At 64.0% G+C, this 18,504-nt stretch overlaps 1 protein-coding gene across 12 annotated transcripts in view; it reads left to right on the top strand.

Annotated features, from left to right (window-relative positions):
• Positions 1-18,504, top strand: part of ADGRB2 (adhesion G protein-coupled receptor B2) — a 61,011-nt gene that overhangs the window by 27,773 nt on the left and 14,734 nt on the right. For 3 of the 12 annotated variants that reach the window (XM_048326966.1, XM_048326968.1, XM_048326965.1), the window contains exons 1-5: positions 1,995-2,603; positions 6,967-7,777; positions 13,848-13,931; positions 15,847-16,011; positions 17,486-17,650. In XM_048326966.1, the coding sequence (XP_048182923.1) occupies positions 2,316-2,603; positions 6,967-7,777; positions 13,848-13,931; positions 15,847-16,011; positions 17,486-17,650 (1,513 nt within the window). In that variant the 5' untranslated portion in view covers positions 1,995-2,315. Of the gene's footprint in view, positions 1-216; positions 308-1,983; positions 2,615-3,364; positions 5,255-6,966; positions 7,778-13,847; positions 13,932-15,846; positions 16,012-17,485; positions 17,651-18,504 lie in introns of those variants that run through there. The other 9 variants (XM_048326976.1, XM_048326977.1, XM_048326969.1 and 6 more) reach the window with 9 other exon arrangements.

The raw sequence follows: 18,504 nt of genomic DNA, 5'->3' as shown, positions 1-18,504 counted from the left end.
AGCGGCGCGCGCCGCCGCCGCCCCCGCGCCCCCCGCTCCCCCGGCCCCCCCCTCTCTCTTCCCCTCCCCACCGCATCCGCCGCCGCCGCCGCCGCCACCGGGGCCCGGCGCGCTGCGCGCCCGCTCCCGGCCCCGCGCCCGCTCCCGGCCCCGCGCCCGCTCCCGGCCCCGCGCGCCGCCGCCGCCGCCGCCGCGCTCCCCCGGGCGCGCCCGGGCACCGGCTGCCGCCGCCGCCGCCGCTCGGGGATGGCCAGCCCGCTGCTCGCCGCGCCGCGCCGGGGCTACACGCGCTGCTAACGGAGCGCAGGTAAGGGCGGCCACGACCCCCTCCGCCGGTGCACCGATATCTCCCCCCCCCCCTCCGGTGCACCGGCACCCTCCCGTTCTCGGTGAACCCCCCCCCCCCCCCTTCCCTTTCCCGGTGCGGCGGCTTCGCTCCCCCCCGGCGCGGCGCAGCGGGGGCGGCAGCTCTCCGCCGATGCGGGCTGCGGCGGCCGGTGCTGCCGGTTGGCAGAGCCCCGGTTCCACCGGGGACCCCCCCCCCCCCCCCCCGCCCGCCGCTTCAGCTCCCACCCCAACCGCGGCCAACTTTCCTGCGCCGGCGGTGGGTCTGCGGGAACGGGAGTTGCAGCCGCGCCGCGGTACCGCGGGTGCCCCGTGCCCGGTGCCCGAGGCCGGCAGCGGCATTCCCGAGGCGGCCCCGGCCCTGCCGGGAAGTTGCGCGGGGCTGCGGCGGCGCGGAGGGCTCAGCACCGGGGCTGGTTGAGAGCCGCGGCGTGCCCGGAGCTGCCGGTCCTTCCCCGCGGGGCTGCCGGTCTCCCCCTCTCCCGGGCTGCCGCTCTCCGCTCTCCCGGGGCTGCCGATCTTCTCCTCCCGCTCTGCCCGTCTCCCCTCCGGTGGCTGCCGGTTCCTCCCCGCTCTGCCGGTTCTGCCCTCGGGGCTGCCGGTTCCCCCGGGTGTCCCGCTCCCCCTTAGGACGCTTGTGCCCCCCTCGAGGCTCCGTTTCCTCCCGCGGGGTGCCGGTGCCTCCCTATAAAGCAGTGCCAGGCTCCGGCAGCCCCACGGCGGAGGGGCTGCAAGCGTGTCCGTGGGCACATGTGTGTCGCTGGGCACATGTGTGGCACCGCGGTGCCGTGGTGTGTCACACAGCAAGGCCACGGGTGGGTGCAGGGCTCCCTGCTGGCATCCCTGCTGTGGGCACACGTGTGGATTGTGCCAGCCTGGCGAGCGTGGGTGCTCGGCGGGGTTGGTCACCCGGCGTTGTCACCCCTGGGCAGGGCCCTGGGGACTCGGCACGCACCGGGGCGCGTGGGCGGGCGCGTCGGCGGAGCCCCGACAGTGGGTGGGTGGGTGGGCGGATTCGCGGGTGGGTTTGTAGCCCTCCCCTGCCTGCTGGGGCTTTGTTCGGTGCCAGCGTGGGGGGCTGCGGGGAGCCGCCGTGCCACGGCACCCGGGGCCCGTGGGCGTGCGGGAGGGCACACGTGGGCCCCCAGCTTGTGTCGCCGCGGGCACGTGCGGCAGGCAGGTGGCAGCCGGGGCTGGGGGGGAGCTGCAGCCCTTCTCGGGGTTGAAGACCCTCGAGTCCTGGGGTTGGGCGGCACGAAGCCGTGCCAGGTGTACCCCACGCGTGTGCCCGCGCCGGTCACTTGTTGAGGACGACGAGGTTTTTCCGCAGCCGCGGCCGCACGGCCGGTGCAGGGGGCTCGCGAACAACCCTTGGCTTTTCTAGGTCGTGTCACTGCTGGCTGTGCTGGCTGGCGCCTGGCAGCGGGGCCGCCGGTGACGCGGGGAGGTGGCCCCGGGGTGGCCGGGCCGGGCTGTGGCAGAGAGCCTGGCCGGGGGTTCTGTCCCGGCCGCACGTGGAGCCGGTAGCGAGGGGCTGGCGCCGAGCTGTGGCACTGGGATTGTTCCCAGTGGTCGGGGACAGACTTGTCCCTCCCTTGAAGGCCGTGGCTGAGCTGAGGGGGGTCGTGGGGAGGCAGCCGGCTCCGTGGGCTAGCATGGGGAGGAGCGCGGTGGCGCAGCTGCTGTCACTGTCGCCGTCACCTGGCTGCTCTCTGGCCGCCCTCAGCAGGGAGGGTCTGTGCCCCATTCTCAGCAGGGTTCCTTGGGGATCACACGGTGGCAGTGGATGTGGAGCTGGCTGTGGGGCAGTGCCAGACGCCCTGTGCCAGAGCCCGGAGCTTGGCAGCAGCTCCTCTCCCAGGCCTGCCCAGTTGCCTGTCAAGCCTTGTCACCAGCCCCTGCTTTGATCCAAGGAGCCAGGATCCTACAAATTTGGGCTGTGCTGGAGAGAAAATGGACACGGAGCTGGCATGGCAAGCGCTCGCTCTCCGACCGGCGGCCGCGTGGCAGAGGGGCTCCAGCACTGGCTAGGACACGCTGCCAGCTCTTCCCAGCTCCCTCTGGCTCTTCTCAACACCTCCAAGGACCTTCGGCAGTGGAATCTTCTGCCAGGAGTGACTCCCTGCCATGCTGGAGATGGCACCGGGGGTGCTCAGCTCTTCCCGGTGGGCTCACGGCTGGTGGAGAGCGCGGGATGTGGGGATTTGGCAGCAATGGGAACATCCCGGCTGATGGAAGCCCCATCTACTCCCACAGCGGTGAGCAGGAGGTTGGTGCCAGGGCAGAGCTCTGGGTGGGGGCTGCAGGATGGACTCCCCATTTCCCCGTGCCTGGAGGAAGGTGATGCTCCAGCCCTGGGCTGCTGTGATGCCTCAACGCTTCTCCATGGGAATTTGGACTGAGGCCCCACAAACTCATTTCCTACCACGGGGCTGTCCTCTAATGGGGCCGGGGCTGGCTCGGAGCCACCCGGCTCGGTTGCCAAACGCCAGAAGCTCTGTAGCTCCTGGGCACTCAAGAGGGCCATCGTGTCCCCCCTGTGCTGATCCTGTCTGTTCCTTCTTGACGTCCTCCAAGAGCAGGATGGATCCAGGCCCCTTCTCCTCCCTGGGGCACCTCGGAGGCTCCCGGTGGGGCTGGGTCTGGATGAGGTGGTGGGGTACGAAAAAAATCCCCTTTTGGGATGAGCACAAATCCTGCTGCCAGTACCAGAGTCAGAACCCACCTTTGGAGCCCTCCCAGCCCTCCATCCCTTTGCAGGATGGAGCTGATGGAAAAGCTGAGGAAGAAACTCCTTTGAAGAGGCCGTGGGAGCACCGTGACTGCTGCAGCCGAGGGGGGGCTTTGCCTCCAGGGACCCCCCAGCTGTGCAGGGAGGGGGGGAGGCAGCACACGCCATTCCCTGGCAGAGCAAATCCCTAATCCCGGCGGAGATTTCTCTGTGCTGTCTCCCGGCCTTGCTTTTGGAGTGGAGTTTTACCAACAGCAGTTAAGTAAAATAAATAAAGAGGCCTGCGCTTGCCAGTGCTCGCGAGGCCGCGCCAGGGATTGGCAAAGCGGCACCATTAATTACAGCTCGGCACCGCTGCCAGCCTGCCGGCTCCAGGAGAGGCTGTGGCAGCACGCCGGGGAGCCAGAGGGAGAAGGGAGACGTGGAATCATGGAAGGGAGGGGAAACGTGGTGCTGGACACCAGGGGAATCGTGCCAGGGTGGCTGGAAGCTGCCGGGATGTCGCTGTCCCTGCTGGGTGTCTGCGTGTGCACACGCGTGTGCAAGCATGTGCCATGCAGGAATCCGTGTTTTCGGGATGGAGGCTGGGATTGCAGTGGAGTTTTTCCCAGGAATGGTGTTAATCTGTTGGTGGAGGGGCTGGGAAGGCCCAGGACACCCCAGCTCAGTGCTGGGGGTCCCCTTTGGAGCAGCTTTGGAGTTCCCGCATGCCTTTGAATTGCCGGGGAAGATCCTGGGAATTGGAGGGTCGTGGGTTCTCGCGGTGGGAATTGCTCGTTAGGGCTCTGTGCTTGTCGCTGTCACCTCCGGGTGGGCAGGGATGGGATCCCACAGGATGGAGCCTCACGGCTGTGCCAGGAGCCAGCCTGTTCCTTTTGGTGGGGAAACGAGGCTGTTGCTTGGTGGATCAACCCCCAGGACTCCCCAGCCCTTCCTTATTTTTATTCCTTTATCCCAAGCCTCGCTCATGTTAGGAATTCTCACGGATCCGATCTTTTTTTTCCCGTGGATTTTGTATTTTCTACAGCCTGTTAAAAGACCTGTTGGGTTAAAACCCACGTCCCTCCACCCTCAAATCTCCTTTGCTCTGCCATTAATCGTTTCTCAGATTACTGATGCCGAGGGGTTTAGTGCCACTCATTTATCACTTTTTTGGGGACTGTTCGGTTGTTCCTGGCTGGAGATGGTCACGATCTGGCCTCCTGCCGGGCCGGGATGATGGAGCTGGACCGGGATCCAGCCAAAATCCAGGCAAAACATCCTCAGGGAAACAACCTGTTTGTACGTCGGGAGCAGTGCCGTGCCGTGGCCAGGGAGAGCCGAGCTCCGGTCGGATCCTGCTCTTCCCGGAGCTGTATTCCAAGAGGGATGCGCCGGCAGTGATGGAGAGGGACCGCGCTCCGAGGACGTGGAGCCCGGGCTGTCGCTTCCGCCCGCCCGGCCGCTTCCCAGCTCTGTGATGGCTCTTTAAAAGCTTTAATTAAAGCTTTAAACCCACCCCCTTCCCTGCGCCCGGGCGGGAGCAAAGGCAGATGGAAGGGGCTGGAGCGGGCGCCTGCGGCGGGCGAGCTTGCCAGGCTGTGCTCGCCGTGCTCCGGGTGACATCGCCGTCCCCGGAGAGCACCAGCCACTCCCCAGCGGGGTGCGGGGGGTCCCTGGGTGGTCGCCAGCTGCCCCCAGGGACCCGGCAGAGCTGCCGGGATGCGGTCACCGCTGCCGGGTGGTTCATTCCGCATGGAGCGAGGTCGTTTCGGAGGCAGTGGCGGTGATGCCAGCGCGGCCGTGCCCTGGCACCGCGGCCAGGCTGGGCTCCCCCGAGCCGGAGAACGCAGACGGTGACGCTGCAGGGCGAGAGGTCCCCGCCGCGCTGCCGGGTGGGGGTGATGGTGACCTCTCCTCGTGTCACCCGGGTGACTCGGCGGCCCAGATGTTAAATATCTCCTCGGCCCGGCTCGCAGCTCAGTGAAATATTTTCACTGCAGCAGCAGCAGGAGCAGCGGCAGCTCGAGCGCTGCAGGGAGCGGGGCTGGTGCCGAGTGAGCTCTGGCCGGTTTGGTTCAGCCCCGGCCGTGGCTCGGTGCGGTGCCGGGCTCTGGGCAGCCGCAGCCCCGGCAGGTTTTGGGGCTGGGAGGAGGCTGCCCATATCCCAGAACACCTGGATCATGCGTGCCTGGAGAGGTGAGGCGTGGGCTGCCTGGCTGGGTGCATCCCCGAGCCTTCCAGCGGCCGGCTGGGTGGCGGGCGGGATGGATGGATGGATGGATGGATGGATGGATGGATGGATGGAAGGATGGATGGAAGGATGGTGATGCCAGAGCGTCCCTGCTCGCTGCTGCTGGGCGAGGGAAGCAAGCACCATCTTGTGTCCCTGCCAGGCTGCGGGAGCCCCAGGAGCTCGCTGCAGAGCAGCAGCGTGTCCCTGCCTGACCTCCTCCTCCTCTCCCTCCTCCTCCTCCTCCTCCTCCTCCTCCCCCCTCCCCTCATCCCCGGCTCTCCCGGAGCAGCGGAGGGGGCTGGGACTCTCTGGGAGACCCCAGGTCCTTGGTGGCCTCTCGAGTAGCACCAGTGAGGGATGCTCCCCGCTCCGGCTGCCGCTGGAATTCGGTGCTGTTGGGTCTCTCCTGTTGCATTCCCTGGGGTCTCTGTGTGGAACTTACTCCGGGAAAGTGGGGTTTTCTTTTACCCCAGATCTCCCCGCTTGCATCGGGGAGGTCCTGCCAGCATCCAGCCCGTGCTGCTCCCGCTGGGTCCATCCCAGCCCCTCTCTCCCCGTGCCCTGGAGGGGGGGAATGCCAGCCCCGAGCCCCCCCGCGCTGCCGGGGCGGCAGGAGCCAGCGCCAGCCTGTTGCATGAGAATCGGGATATTTTTAGCTCTCTAATGTCCCCGGAGTGGCTCCAGCGCAGGCTCGGCCAAGGCTCCGTGTCCCTCCTCGATGAGCCGGGGGATGCCCCAGTATCACCAGCTCGGCCAGGGGTGATCCAGGAGCAGGAGATGCTGTTTGAGGATGGAAAAGAACATCCCCCGAGCCGCGCCAAGCGCTCGGCGTCCCCAGCACACGGCTGGGCGGAGGCGAGCGGCGACCTCAGCGATTTTGGAATCAACCTCTGCCATGGCATCTGGCCCTGTGGCCACCTCCTCAATGTCCCCTGCTGCCCCCAGGGCTGTACCCTTGCCACCGCTGCCCCGGGCACAGGCTGAGTGATCCCGACACGTGCACGGCGGCCTCGGTCTCTGTAGAGCCGTGCTCCGGGCTCACTTAATAAGGCCACCGCGTGCATTATTTTATTAATGAGGTATTAAAAAGCCGCTCACGGTGATGCTCTGCATTCCCGGGGAGGTATCCAAGCAATCCATACTGAGCAGGGACTGCTCACCCTGTGCCCGGCTCTCAGGGCAGCTGTGGGGACACCACGCTGCTGGGGTGTCACTGTGCACCCCCAGCACATCATCCCGAGCTGCCAGCCTGTCCCCACCATGCTCCGGGGCACCAGAAAGAGCTCCAAGGGCTTTTATAGCCCTGTCTGAAGTTGTTTGGTGGCTCCTTGCCCAGATTGTGCTCGGCCAGCTCTGGGGGGTGAGCTGAGCACAGCAGGGTCACCGCATGGGGAGCTGCGGGGCTGCATCTCTGGTGGCTTTGGGGTGAAGTCCTCTGTCTGTGCTGCACTGTCCCCAACCTGAGGACACAGCAAGGAGTCCCCTGTAGCCCCCCAAGGTGACAGACAGGGACACGGACCGGGTGGGGACACGAACCAGGAGGGGACACTGAGTAACTGGGATGCTGCTCCCACATCAGCTGGGCTCAGGGCACGGTGCTGACCCCCAGCCCAGCTCCGCAGTGGCCAAGCCTCCCGGTAAGCCTCTGTCCATGTGTCCATCTGTCTGTCTGCAGGGCAAATGCCATAGGATGACCGCTGCTGGTCCCCTCTTACTGGCTGTGATATCGTCTGTCCTGTGGCTCACGCGGGGCTTCGACCCGGCTCCCAGCGCCTGCTCCGCCCTGGCCTCCGGCGTCCTCTACGGCTCCTTCTCCCTCAAGGACCTGTTCCCCACCATCTCCTCCGGCTGCTCCTGGACCCTGGAGAACCCCGACCCCACCAAGTACTCGCTCTACCTCCGCTTCAACCGGGAGGAGCAGGTCTGCACCCACTTCTCGCCCATGGTGCTGCCGCTCGACCACTACCTGGCCAACTACACCTGCGACCCCCGGGGCGAGGCCAGCCCCGCGCCCGCCCGCCAGCGCCCGGAGCAGCAGCAGCAGCAGGAGGAGGAGGAGGACGAGGAAGCCGAGCTGGAGCTGTGCGAGGGCGCGGGGCCCTTCACCTTCCTGCATTTCGACAAGAACTTCGTGCAGCTGTGCCTGGCGGCCGAGCCCGAGGCGGCCCCGCGGCTGCTGGCGCCGCAAGCCCTGGAATTCCGCTTCGTCGAGGTGCTGCTCATCAACAACAACAACTCCAGCCAGTTCACCTGCAGCGTGCTGTGCCGCTGGCTCGAGGAGTGCCTGCAGGCTCCCGGTGCCCGCCGCTGCGGCTTCACCCACGCCGGCTGCAGCTGCCAGGCCGAGAGCCCTCCGGCCCCTCGGCGAAACGGCACCCGGCCCCCCGCCCCTGCGCCCACCCCGGCGCCCGCGGGCCCCGACTGCTGCCCCACCGAGCTGCATTCTGCGAATGCCAACGAGCTCGACCTGCCCGAGGTGCCACACGGTGAGTGGGGATCGGGGATGGACCGCCCCTCGCCGCACAGGGGGTCCCAGAGGCGCTGCAGGGTGGTCGTGGATTCAGGGTGGATTCTGCCTGTGCAGGGTCCACGGGGAAGGGGGGGTGTTGGGAATTGTGCGTGGGGCAGGGAAGTCGTGCAGTGGATGGATCCTGTTTGTGAGAGCTCTGTGGGGCTGGAAAGGGCCAGCTGGGAGCTGTGCGTGCAGTGGGTGGCTCCTGGGGCTGGAGGGTGCCCGTGGAGCAGGGAATCTGCCATGGATGAATCCCGCCCGTGCACACTCCTGGGGTAGGATTGGTGCCTACCATGGCCATGGAGCAGGGAAAATGTTGCATGGAGCGCTGGCCATGGAGCAGGGAAAATGTTGCAAGGAGCAGGGAATCCATGGAATGGATGAATCCTGTCTGAGCACGCTGCTTAGGGCAGGAGGGTGCTGCACATGGAGCAGGGAATCCGTGCCATGGGTGAATCCTGTCTGAGCCCACTCCCAGGTCAGGACGGTGCCACCTGGGCACTGGGCATGGAGCAGGGAATCCATGGAATGGGTGAATCCTGCCTGCACATGCTCCCTGAGGCTGGAAGTTTCCAACGGGCCGCTGTGCGTGGAGCAGGGAATCCATCCAAAGTTCAAATCCATGGAGCTGCAGCTTGTTCTGCCCTTGCCACGGGCCAGCCATCCCTGGGAATGCCACTTTGCCACCACGGTGACCCCACTGCTGCTAGGGCTGATGCCACGGCTGCTCTGGCACATCCCACGGGGCTCCCTGGCCTCGCTGGCCCCCTCCCTGGCACGGGGCAGGAGCAGGAGCCAACTCTCTCTGCCTTGATGGAGACGTGGAAAACAATTTGCAGGTAAAATGACCCTTTCCCGTGGCAAATTACCCTTGACTGCTGCAGCCCTGGCGCTTGTTATTCCAGGCAGGATGTCACGGCACGGCGCCCGGGCTATTAACCAGGCGGAATGAGGCCATTTGCTCGTTCCGGGATTGCAGGAATGTCGGCTGAGGATAAAGCAGCCGGCACCGGGATCGGGGTGCCCGCGGCGGGGCCGCCTCGCCCCGGTGCTGCCCGTGCCCGCGGTGCCAAGGCCGGCGAGGTGATACGGGGATTTTGGGACACATCTGGCCAGCTGTTCCCTTCAGCGGCCCCAGGGTGATGCGCGGGCAGGAGCAATCCGCAACTGGCCAGCGCGGGGCCTTTATCCGGCAGATTAGGTGGCGGGGCCGGGCTGAGGGTGTAGAGATAATTTCATTGGGCTTTAGCATTTCTTTCAGGAGCTAAATGTCATTACGGGCAGATCCCCCACTAAATCCCCGGTCCGTTACAGCTGCAAGGCTCTAAATCACCTCATCCCGAGGGGAGCTGCTTGAGCTGATTTCATTTTATGGGGTTTTTTTATCCTTTTTTTTTCCCCTTTAAACGCAACTCCCCGGGGATGATTAAGAGCTCAGTGCCAGGGTCAGGTGCCAGCCCCAAGGTCAGCCTGGCTGAACCTGTGCCCAAGGGGTGACACCCGCTGTGGCCGGGGGCTGCTTGGGGAGAAACAGGATGTGGGATGGGATGGAGAAGTGTGGGATCCAGGATGGGATGGAGAAGTGTGGGATCCAGGATGGGATGGAGAAGCGGGATCCAGGATGGGATGGAGAAGTGTGGGATCCAGGATGGGATGGAGAAGCGGGATCCAGGATGGGATGGAGAAGTGCGGGATCCAGGATGGGATGGAGAAGCGGGATCCAGGATGGGATGGAGAAGTGTGGGATCCAGGATGGGATGGAGAAGCGGGATCCAGGATGGGATGGAGAAGCGGGATCCAGGATGGGATGGAGAAGCGTGGGATCCAGGATGGGATGGAGAAGCGGGATCCAGGATGGGATGGAGAAGTGTGGGATCCAGGATGGGATGGAGAAGCAGGATCCAGGATGGGATGGAGAAGCGGGATCCAGGATGGGATGGAGAAGTGCGGGATCCAGGATGGGATGGAGAAGTGTGGGATCCAGGATGGGATGGAGAAGTGCGGGATCCAGGATGGGATGGAGAAGTGCGGGATCCAGGATGGGATGGAGAAGTGTGGGATCCAGGATGGGATGGAGAAGTGCGGGATCCAGGATGGGATGGAGAAGCGGGATCCAGGATGGGATGGAGAAGTGTGGGATCCAGGATGGGATGGAGAAGTGTGGGATCCAGGATGGGATGGAGAAGCGGGATCCAGGATGGGATGGAGAAGTGGGATCCAGGATGGGATGGAGAAGCGGGATCCAGGATGGGATGGAGAAATGTGGGATCCAGGATGGGATGGAGAAGTGTGGGATCCAGGATGGGATGGAGAAGCGGGATCCAGGATGGGATGGAGAAGTGTGGGATCCAGGATGGGATGGAGAAGCAGGATCCAGGATGGGATGGAGAAGCGGGATCCAGGATGGGATGGAGAAGCAGGATCCAGGATGGGATGGAGAAGTGCGGGATCCAGGGTGGGATGGAGAAGTGTGGGATCCAGGATGGGATGGAGAAGTGTGGGATCCAGGATGGGATGGAGAAGTGCGGGATCCAGGATGGGATGGAGAAGCGGGATCCAGGATGGGATGGAGAAGCAGGATCCAGGATGGGATGGAGAAGTGTGGGATCCAGGATGGGATGGAGAAGCGGGATCCAGGATGGGATGGAGAAGCGGGATCCAGGATGGGATGGAGAAGTGTGGGATCCAGGATGGGATGGAGAAGTGTGGGATCCAGGATGGGATGGAGAAGCGGGATCCAGGATGGGATGGAGAAGTGGGATCCAGGATGGGATGGAGAAGCGGGATCCAGGATGGGATGGAGAAATGTGGGATCCAGGATGGGATGGAGAAGTGCGGGATCCAGGGTGGGATGGAGAAGCGGGATCCAGGATGGGATGGAGAAGTGTGGGATCCAGGATGGGATGGAGAAGTGTGGGATCCAGGATGGGATGGAGAAGTGTGGGATCCAGGATGGGATGGAGAAGCGGGATCCAGGATGGGATGGAGAAGTGTGGGATCCAGGATGGGATGGAGAAGCGGGATCCAGGATGGGATGGAGAAGTGTGGGATCCAGGATGGGATGGAGAAGTGGGATCCAGGATGGGATGGAGAAGCGGGATCCAGGATGGGATGGAGAAGCAGGATCCAGGATGGGATGGAGAAGTGCGGGATCCAGGGTGGGATGGAGAAGTGTGGGATCCAGGATGGGATGGAGAAGTGTGGGATCCAGGATGGGATGGAGAAGTGCGGGATCCAGGATGGGATGGAGAAGCGGGATCCAGGATGGGATGGAGAAGCAGGATCCAGGATGGGATGGAGAAGTGTGGGATCCAGGATGGGATGGAGAAGTGTGGGATCCAGGATGGGATGGAGAAGCGGGATCCAGGATGGGATGGAGAAGTGGGATCCAGGATGGGATGGAGAAGCGGGATCCAGGATGGGATGGAGAAATGTGGGATCCAGGATGGGATGGAGAAGTGTGGGATCCAGGATGGGATGGAGAAGCGGGATCCAGGATGGGATGGAGAAGTGTGGGATCCAGGATGGGATGGAGAAGCAGGATCCAGGATGGGATGGAGAAGCGGGATCCAGGATGGGATGGAGAAGCAGGATCCAGGATGGGATGGAGAAGTGTGGGATCCAGGGTGGGATGGAGAAGTGCGGGATCCAGGGTGGGATGGAGAAGCGGGATCCAGGATGGGGTGGAGAAGCGGGATCCAGGATGGGATGGAGAAGTGTGGGATCCAGGATGGGATGGAGAAGTGCGGGATCCAGGATGGGATGGAGAATCCAGAATGGGATGGAGATCCTCCTCCAGGGGATCCAGCCCATCGCAGGGGTGGCTTGCTGGGGTTATTTCCCCCGAGCCTGGCGCCGGGTGCTGGCCAGGGGGCTCCCTGCAGAGCTGGCAGGGCTCAGTGCCACATTCCGCCTCTCCGCCTGCCACGGCCGCAGCGCAAACTCCGGCTCCTTCTCCAAATTACATTTGACATTCAATTAAAGGCTGGAGCGCCCGGAGGCTCGGTGTTATTGCGGCGCCGGAGCCACGGGGGTGATGCGCTTGCCTCGGCCACCCCTCGGTCCACGCCGCTGCCACCGTCCCCCCCGGGCGGCACCGCGCTGAGCCGCGGGGCCGCAGCACAGAGCGCCCTTCATACGGCGAGGGGGGGGTCCCGGGCTCCCACCTGGCCTCCCCCCGGCCCCCCGGGGTGGAGAATGGTCCCCTTTCAGGGGGATGGTGGCACGCAGGGCCGGGGGCCTGAATAGCGCCTGTGAGCCGAGGCTTGGCGGGCGCCCAGCGCTGATCTCAGCGGCTCCTCCGCCGCAGCGACGTGGGGCTGGCGCCCGCCCAGAGCCTCCCCACAGCGGTGACCCCGGGCTCCCCGGCGCCCGCGTCATCCCCGCCGTGGGGAGGCTGTCCCGCGGGGGTTCAGGGATGTGGATGGAAGCACGTGGGCGGGAAGGGTGGATGGGCTGGAGTTTTGTGAGGTGGCTTTGGGAGCGTTCGACCCTGGTGCTGCAGGCTCTGGTGGGGTTGTAGCCCCTTCAAAGTGACCCCCTCTTTGGTGGCCTCTGGGTGACCCCGCTGCATGGAGGCCAAGCAGTTCAAATTTTGGGTTTCCCTTGCCCCAAAGCCATCCCCGTTCAGACACCAACCCCAAGCAAGGTGCTGCTGGGATAAGGACACAACCGGCCTTGGGATTCACCGTGAGGTGCCCAAAAGAACACCCCTGATGTCCCCCTGCCCTTGCACCCACCAGCTGTGCTGTGGTGGGGTGCTGGGGGACCCCAGGGCAGGGTGGGGTGCAGTGCTGGGATTGGCCACAGCCTTCCCCGTGGCGACAGCCGAGGATTTAGTGCTCTCCGAAGGAAATTGAATTTGGTGTCTCTGTCGAACACAGCCCGGGAGAACGCCCTCGTATATCCTCGGGATTTATGGCTTTCCCGAGGCTCTCACCGTGCCGTGTGTAATTCTGCCGTGGCGCTCCCAGAAGGGGGTGGCCCTGTGAGGAATTCAGCTCGGCCCCACAGACCCCCCCCGGCATCCCCTCAGTGTCCCCAGGTCCCCCTGTGTCTCCCATGCCACCGGGAATTCCATGGCCTGGAGTGGAATGCCCAAGGACAGGATCTGAGGGTGCCAGCAGGGAGACCGGAAGGGTTACCCTGAGTTAAGGCAAAACTCGATAAATTTGGGGTTTTTTTGGCAGCACAGTCAGTGTCAGAGCAGGCTGTGCTCCCTGCCTGGGGCTGGGCGTCCCGGGAGCCACCGGGAGCCCAAATCCCCCCAGCAGTGCCAGATGTCCCCACACCACCTCCCCTCCATCCCTTGGGGTCATGGCTGTGTTTGGCTGGCAGCTCAACGAGGCGCTTGTGCCATCCCTGGCTGCTCTCCCACTTGTCACAGCAGTGGGGTGACCATGGCATTTTGGGGGTGACATCCCTGGGGTGGCATCAATGGTGCTGTGCCGCTATCCCCAACCACACATCCGGCAGAAGCAGCTGGGATGAATCCATGGGAACTTCTGGACCCCGATTTGGGGACAAAGAGCCCTGCTGGAGGACAGGGAGGTGGCCCAGGGGTGTGGGGGAGGCCGAGGGAGGCATCCCCCTGCGCTTGCAGCCGCGTCCCCCGCCGAGCCCCGCACATGCCAGTTAATTTCACGCCAAGTGCTCTTGATGGATCACTTGTTATTTTTGGTGAGCCGAGCCATAAATTCGTGCCACCTCACTGCAGCAAGCTGGTAAGTGGGGACGGCAGAGCACCTCCGCCTGGCACGGTGGGGACACAGGCACCCTGCCTGCACCAGGGACGTGGCACCCTGGCCTGGGGTCCAGCTGCCATCCCTGCGACACTTTTGGGGTGGCTGTGACGCAAGTTTAGGGGGCTGGGAGCGCGCTCAGTGATGCTCAAACATGTCTTGCCCTTAGGGATGTGCTGTGACTGCTCAGCATGGGGCCAGGCATCCCTGTCTCCCCCTGTAATGTCCCACGGTGGCTCGTCCCCATCCCTGTCCCCATCCCTGTCCCCTGTCCGCTCTCACCCAAGCGCTTCTCTCTTTTAGGCAATGCGGTCGAGGAGAACCAGAAGGTGAAGACCCAGTGGCCACGGTCAGCAGATGAACCCGGGGTCTACATGGCCCAGACAGGTACCAGGAGCAGGCAGGGGACACTGGTGACACTGGGCTCGTGCACTTGGGCAGGGGTGATGGAGATGGAGTGAGTCCCTTTAGCATCCTGCCCGCAGACTGGCTTAATTTGCTCCATTTATATATTTCTTCCTCTGCACTTTCCTCCGAGGGTTATAAAGCAAAAAAAAAAAAAAAAAAAAAAAAAAAGAAAAAAAAATCTATTAATTGTTTCGTTCAAATGTATTTATTTGGCAAATCCATCTGGGTAATTTGAGCGTGCTGCTCCCCCCTCCCCGGCCTCTCTGATTTATGGTCGGAGGGCTCGGAGGCGAGCGGGAGATGGATGGGCCCCAGCTCCGCTCCATGTGCCTGGCGTGCAGAATTCCTGGCCACACTCAGCTGCTCCCGGGGGTTCTGCCCCACTGAGAGCTCCTGGGCAGAGCATGAGTGACCCCATGGTGACCCTGTCCAGTTTCGGGGTCCCCATGTGACACAGAGCAGCCCCAGCACGTTGTCACCGCCGTGGGTGACACGGAGCTCACATCCTGCCTGTCCCCAGGACAAATGGTCCCCTTTGGAGCCCTCCCCTATATATCCCTGTTTAATTTAAACGGATGGGCTCTGCTGCCGGGCTGTCCAAGAGCCTCAGAGACATCATCAACCTTAATAAGAGCGGCTTGTTGTAAATGTCAGTGTGTGACAGGGTGGGGAGAGGGAGCCGTGGAGGGCTGCCCGTGCTGCTGCTCATGCTGCCCACCCTGTCCGTGCTGCCCACTCTGCCCGTGCTGCCCGTGCTGCCCACCCTGTCCGTGCTGCCCACCCTGTCCGTGCTGCCCGTGCTGCCCACCCTGCCCGTGCTGCCCACCCTGCCCGTGCTGCCCACCCTGCCCGTGCTGCCCGTGCTGCCCACCCTGTCCGTGCTGCCCACCCTGCCTGTGCTGCCCACCCTGCCCGTGCTGCCCACCCTGCCCGTGGTGCTCACCCTGTCCGTGCTGTCCGTGCTGCCCACCCTGTCCGTGCTGGCCACTCTGTCCGTGCTGCCCACCCTGTCTGTGCTCCCCCCCTGCCCGTGCTGCCCACCCTGTCTGTGCTGCCCACCCTGTCCGTGCTGCCCACCCTGCCCGTGCTGCCCACCCTGCCCGTGGTGCTCACCCTGTCCGTGCTGTCCGTGCTGCCCACCCTGTCCGTGCTGGCCACCCTGTCCGTGCTGGCCACTCTGTCCGTGCTGCCCACCCTGTCTGTGCTCCCCCCCTGCCCGTGCTGCCCACCCTGTCTGTGCTGCCCACCCTGTCTGTGCTGCTCACTCTGTCTGTGCTGCCCACCCTGTCCGTGCTGTCCGTGCTGTCCACCCTGCCCGTGCTGCCCACCCTGCCCGTGCTGCCCACCCTGACCGTGCTGCCCACCCTGCCCATGGTGCCCACCCTGTCTGTGCTGCCCACCCTGTCTGTGCTGCCCACCCTGCCTGTGCTGTCCGTGCTGCCCACCCTGCCTGTGCTGCCCACCCTGTCCGTGCTGCTCACCCTGCCCGTGCTGCCCGTGCTGCCCATCCTTCCTGCCCTGCCCACCTTGCCCATGCTGCCCATCCTATCTCCTGCCCACGCTGCCCACCCTGCCTGCCCTGCCCCTGCTGCCTGTGCTGCCCACTGCCCATCCTGCCCGCCCTACCAGCACCGCCTGCTGTGGATCCTGTCCCTCACGCCAGCTGTGATCCCATGCCCCAATCCCTCCTCCAGCTGGATCTGGTGCCGAGCCTAAAGAGCCGTGTGGCCTCACCTCACTGACACCCTCAACGTCACCCCTGTCACCCACACCACCTCATCCTCACCCCTGTGCTCACCAGTGCCACCCACCCACGTCCTTGTCCCCTTTGTGGGGCTGCACTGGTGGCATGTCCCGTGTCCCCCCGGGCTCTCAGGCTCCCTGTCTCCCTCAGGGGACCCGGCGGCGGAGGAGTGGTCTCAGTGGAGCGTGTGCTCCCTGACGTGCGGCCAGGGCTCCCAGGTGCGGACGCGCTCCTGCGTCTCCTCTCCCTACGGGACGCTGTGCAGCGGGCTGCTCCGGGAGACCCGCACCTGCAACAACACCGCCACCTGCCCAGGTACGGGGGACACCGGGGACACCGGGGACACAGCGGGGCTGAGCTGCCGGCTCCCCGCAGGGCTGAGCAGGCGGGTGGGGACAGAGGGACTGCGTTACTGGGACATCTCTGGGATCTCCTTTAGCTGCTGTGGTGGATGAGGAGGGTGGCTTGGCATGGTTGTGGTGCCCACCCCGTGCTGGGATGCTCCGAGCCCTGTTGACATCCCTCCATCCTCTGGAGCTCCTCTTGGAAAACCACAGGGGAGGTGTCTGGAGGGGGTGCCGTGCCCCCTGTGCCCGGTCAGCGGTGCTGCTGCCGGGGATTTGCCTCGGGAGCTCCTTTCCATCCTCTCTCCTGGCGAACTGTGGGCTCCTCCTGGATGTCCCCAGGACTGTGTGCGGGGGATTTGGAGCCTGGCATTCCTGACGTGGGGCAGGAGGGGGCTGAGCTGCTCAGTGCCTCGAGGCAGGTGACAGGCAGGATGCTGGAGGTCTCCCTTTGGTGTCCGTGGTGGTGTCCGTGCGTCTCGTGTAGGACACGGGAATCAGAGGGACCTCAGGGTGCCACAGTAGCAGCCGCACTGCTGATGCCTTTTCCTGGTCTTAAAATCAAGAGTCAGACACGGTTAGAAGGGGAAAAGGGATTTTACCTTGGTATTTATTTTTAAGGATCCTTAGGTGCACACGTCCAGGTCATATGCATCGAGATGCACCCACCGAGTGTGTCCCCAAAGATCGGGTATATCATTATAGGTGTTACTAATTAGCAGATCTATCAAAGATTCCCCAAGGAGAGGCTCGAGTGAGCCCCCCTCCCCAAGGAGCCTTCCCCTGGATGGTTCTATCTGAGTTTACAGAATGTGTTCTGGAGAGCACCTTGGGCTCTGGGGCACACTGATCCCTAACTACGAAGCTTCTAAAATGTTGAGTCTCTCAGCTTGACAAACAAGGCCAAGAATGGAGGCAAAAATCACTGAGAATACAGAAGTTGTAAAAAGGTATAACAGGGGTATAAAAGAAAAGGCAAAAAATCTTCATGGCATCACTGCCCTGTCTGAACCTGGGATGTTTCACGGGCTTTGCACCTCCAGGACATGCAGTGTCCACTCCCCTCCGTACCAGGGAGTGCAGCCCCGTCCTGGCACTCCGAGGACATCGGAGCATCCTTTAGGATGGTCCCTGATCCTTTCCCGGGAGCGCTGAGCTCCCACGGATGCGAGGGGCAGATTGTGCTCTGTGTGCTGACATGGATTGGGGTGACCCGTGTGTGGCTTTGGGGGGGGATGTGCGCCGCCAGTGCCAGGACCCCAAAGGGGAGGCTGGAGCAGGGCAAGGAGTGGCAGCAGCACCGCTGCCAGCTCAGGGATTTGGGATGATGACGGGGCAGGCGGTGCCGGGGACCGGGCAGGGCATGAGGGGTCTGCCACGCCAGGACCCCTTGGTGCCAGGAGGAGGAGGAGGAGGCTGGAGCTCGCGGCTGTGCTGTGTTGCAGTTCCCGGCGCGTGGGAGGAGTGGTCCCCGTGGAGCCTGTGCTCGGTGACCTGCGGGCGAGGGGCCAGGACCAGGACGCGGCGCTGCGTGGCCTCGTGGCGCGGAGGGAAGGCCTGCGAGGGCCCCGAGCTGCAGGCCAAGCCCTGCAATATCGCGATCTGCCCGGGTCAGTACCTCCCTCTCCCCACGCTCCTTCTTCCCGCCGGGAATGCCAGGAGACAGCACCGGATGAGTGCCAGGGCCACGCTCCCGGTGCTGTGAGGGATAGGTGGCACTGCCATGGGGACCTGGGACAGCCCGTGGGCACAGGGGTGCTGTGACGTGGGGTGCACCCTCCCGTCTCTGCTGGAAATCCAAGTGGAAAACCGGTGCCATTGGCTGTACTGGGGTCTCAAGACCCCAGCGTGGGCAGGGGTCCAGAGGAGGGGGTTCTTTTCCTACCCATCTGCTGCATCTGGCACTGGGGTGGCACACGGACATTGTGGGACACAGGGAGGTGACAAATAGGGTCGGCTGCAGGGTCTGTCCAGGCATGGGTGGCAGCGCTACATCTGTCCCTTCCTCCTGCGTGCCAGGAGTGGCCGTGGTGGTGGCTGTGGGGTTTCTGTGGTGATGGACAGGGACGCCATGTCTTGGATGGTGTCCCCATGGAGACCCCATGTGGGAAGTGGGGGGCTGGCAGGGAGTTCAGAGCAGGAGGGAGCTCGGGAGCTGCTCCTGCAGCAGGTCCGACAGGGATGTGGCACCTGTGGCACACGGCTTTGGCCACGGCAGCTCCATGGAGATGCTGCTGGAGCTCTTGAGCTTGGCAGGGAACGATGCCAGGGATGTTGGATTTGGTCAAAAAGCAATGCCAGGGATCCTGAGTTTGGTGGAGAGTGATGCTGGAGCTTCTGGATTTAGCAGGACTGATGCCAGGGATGCTGGATTTGGCTGGAAGCGATGCCAAGGACGCTGGATTGGGCCAGAAGTGATATCAGGGATGCTGGGTTTAGCTGGAAGCGATGCCAGGGACGCTGG

The sequence above is a fragment of the Corvus hawaiiensis genome, chromosome 23, assembly GCF_020740725.1.
Source record: "Corvus hawaiiensis isolate bCorHaw1 chromosome 23, bCorHaw1.pri.cur, whole genome shotgun sequence".
NCBI classification, from domain to species: Eukaryota; Metazoa; Chordata; class Aves; order Passeriformes; family Corvidae; genus Corvus; species Corvus hawaiiensis.
Note: the sequence above shows the minus strand (reverse complement) of the source record. Positions and strands in the feature narration are given on the sequence as shown.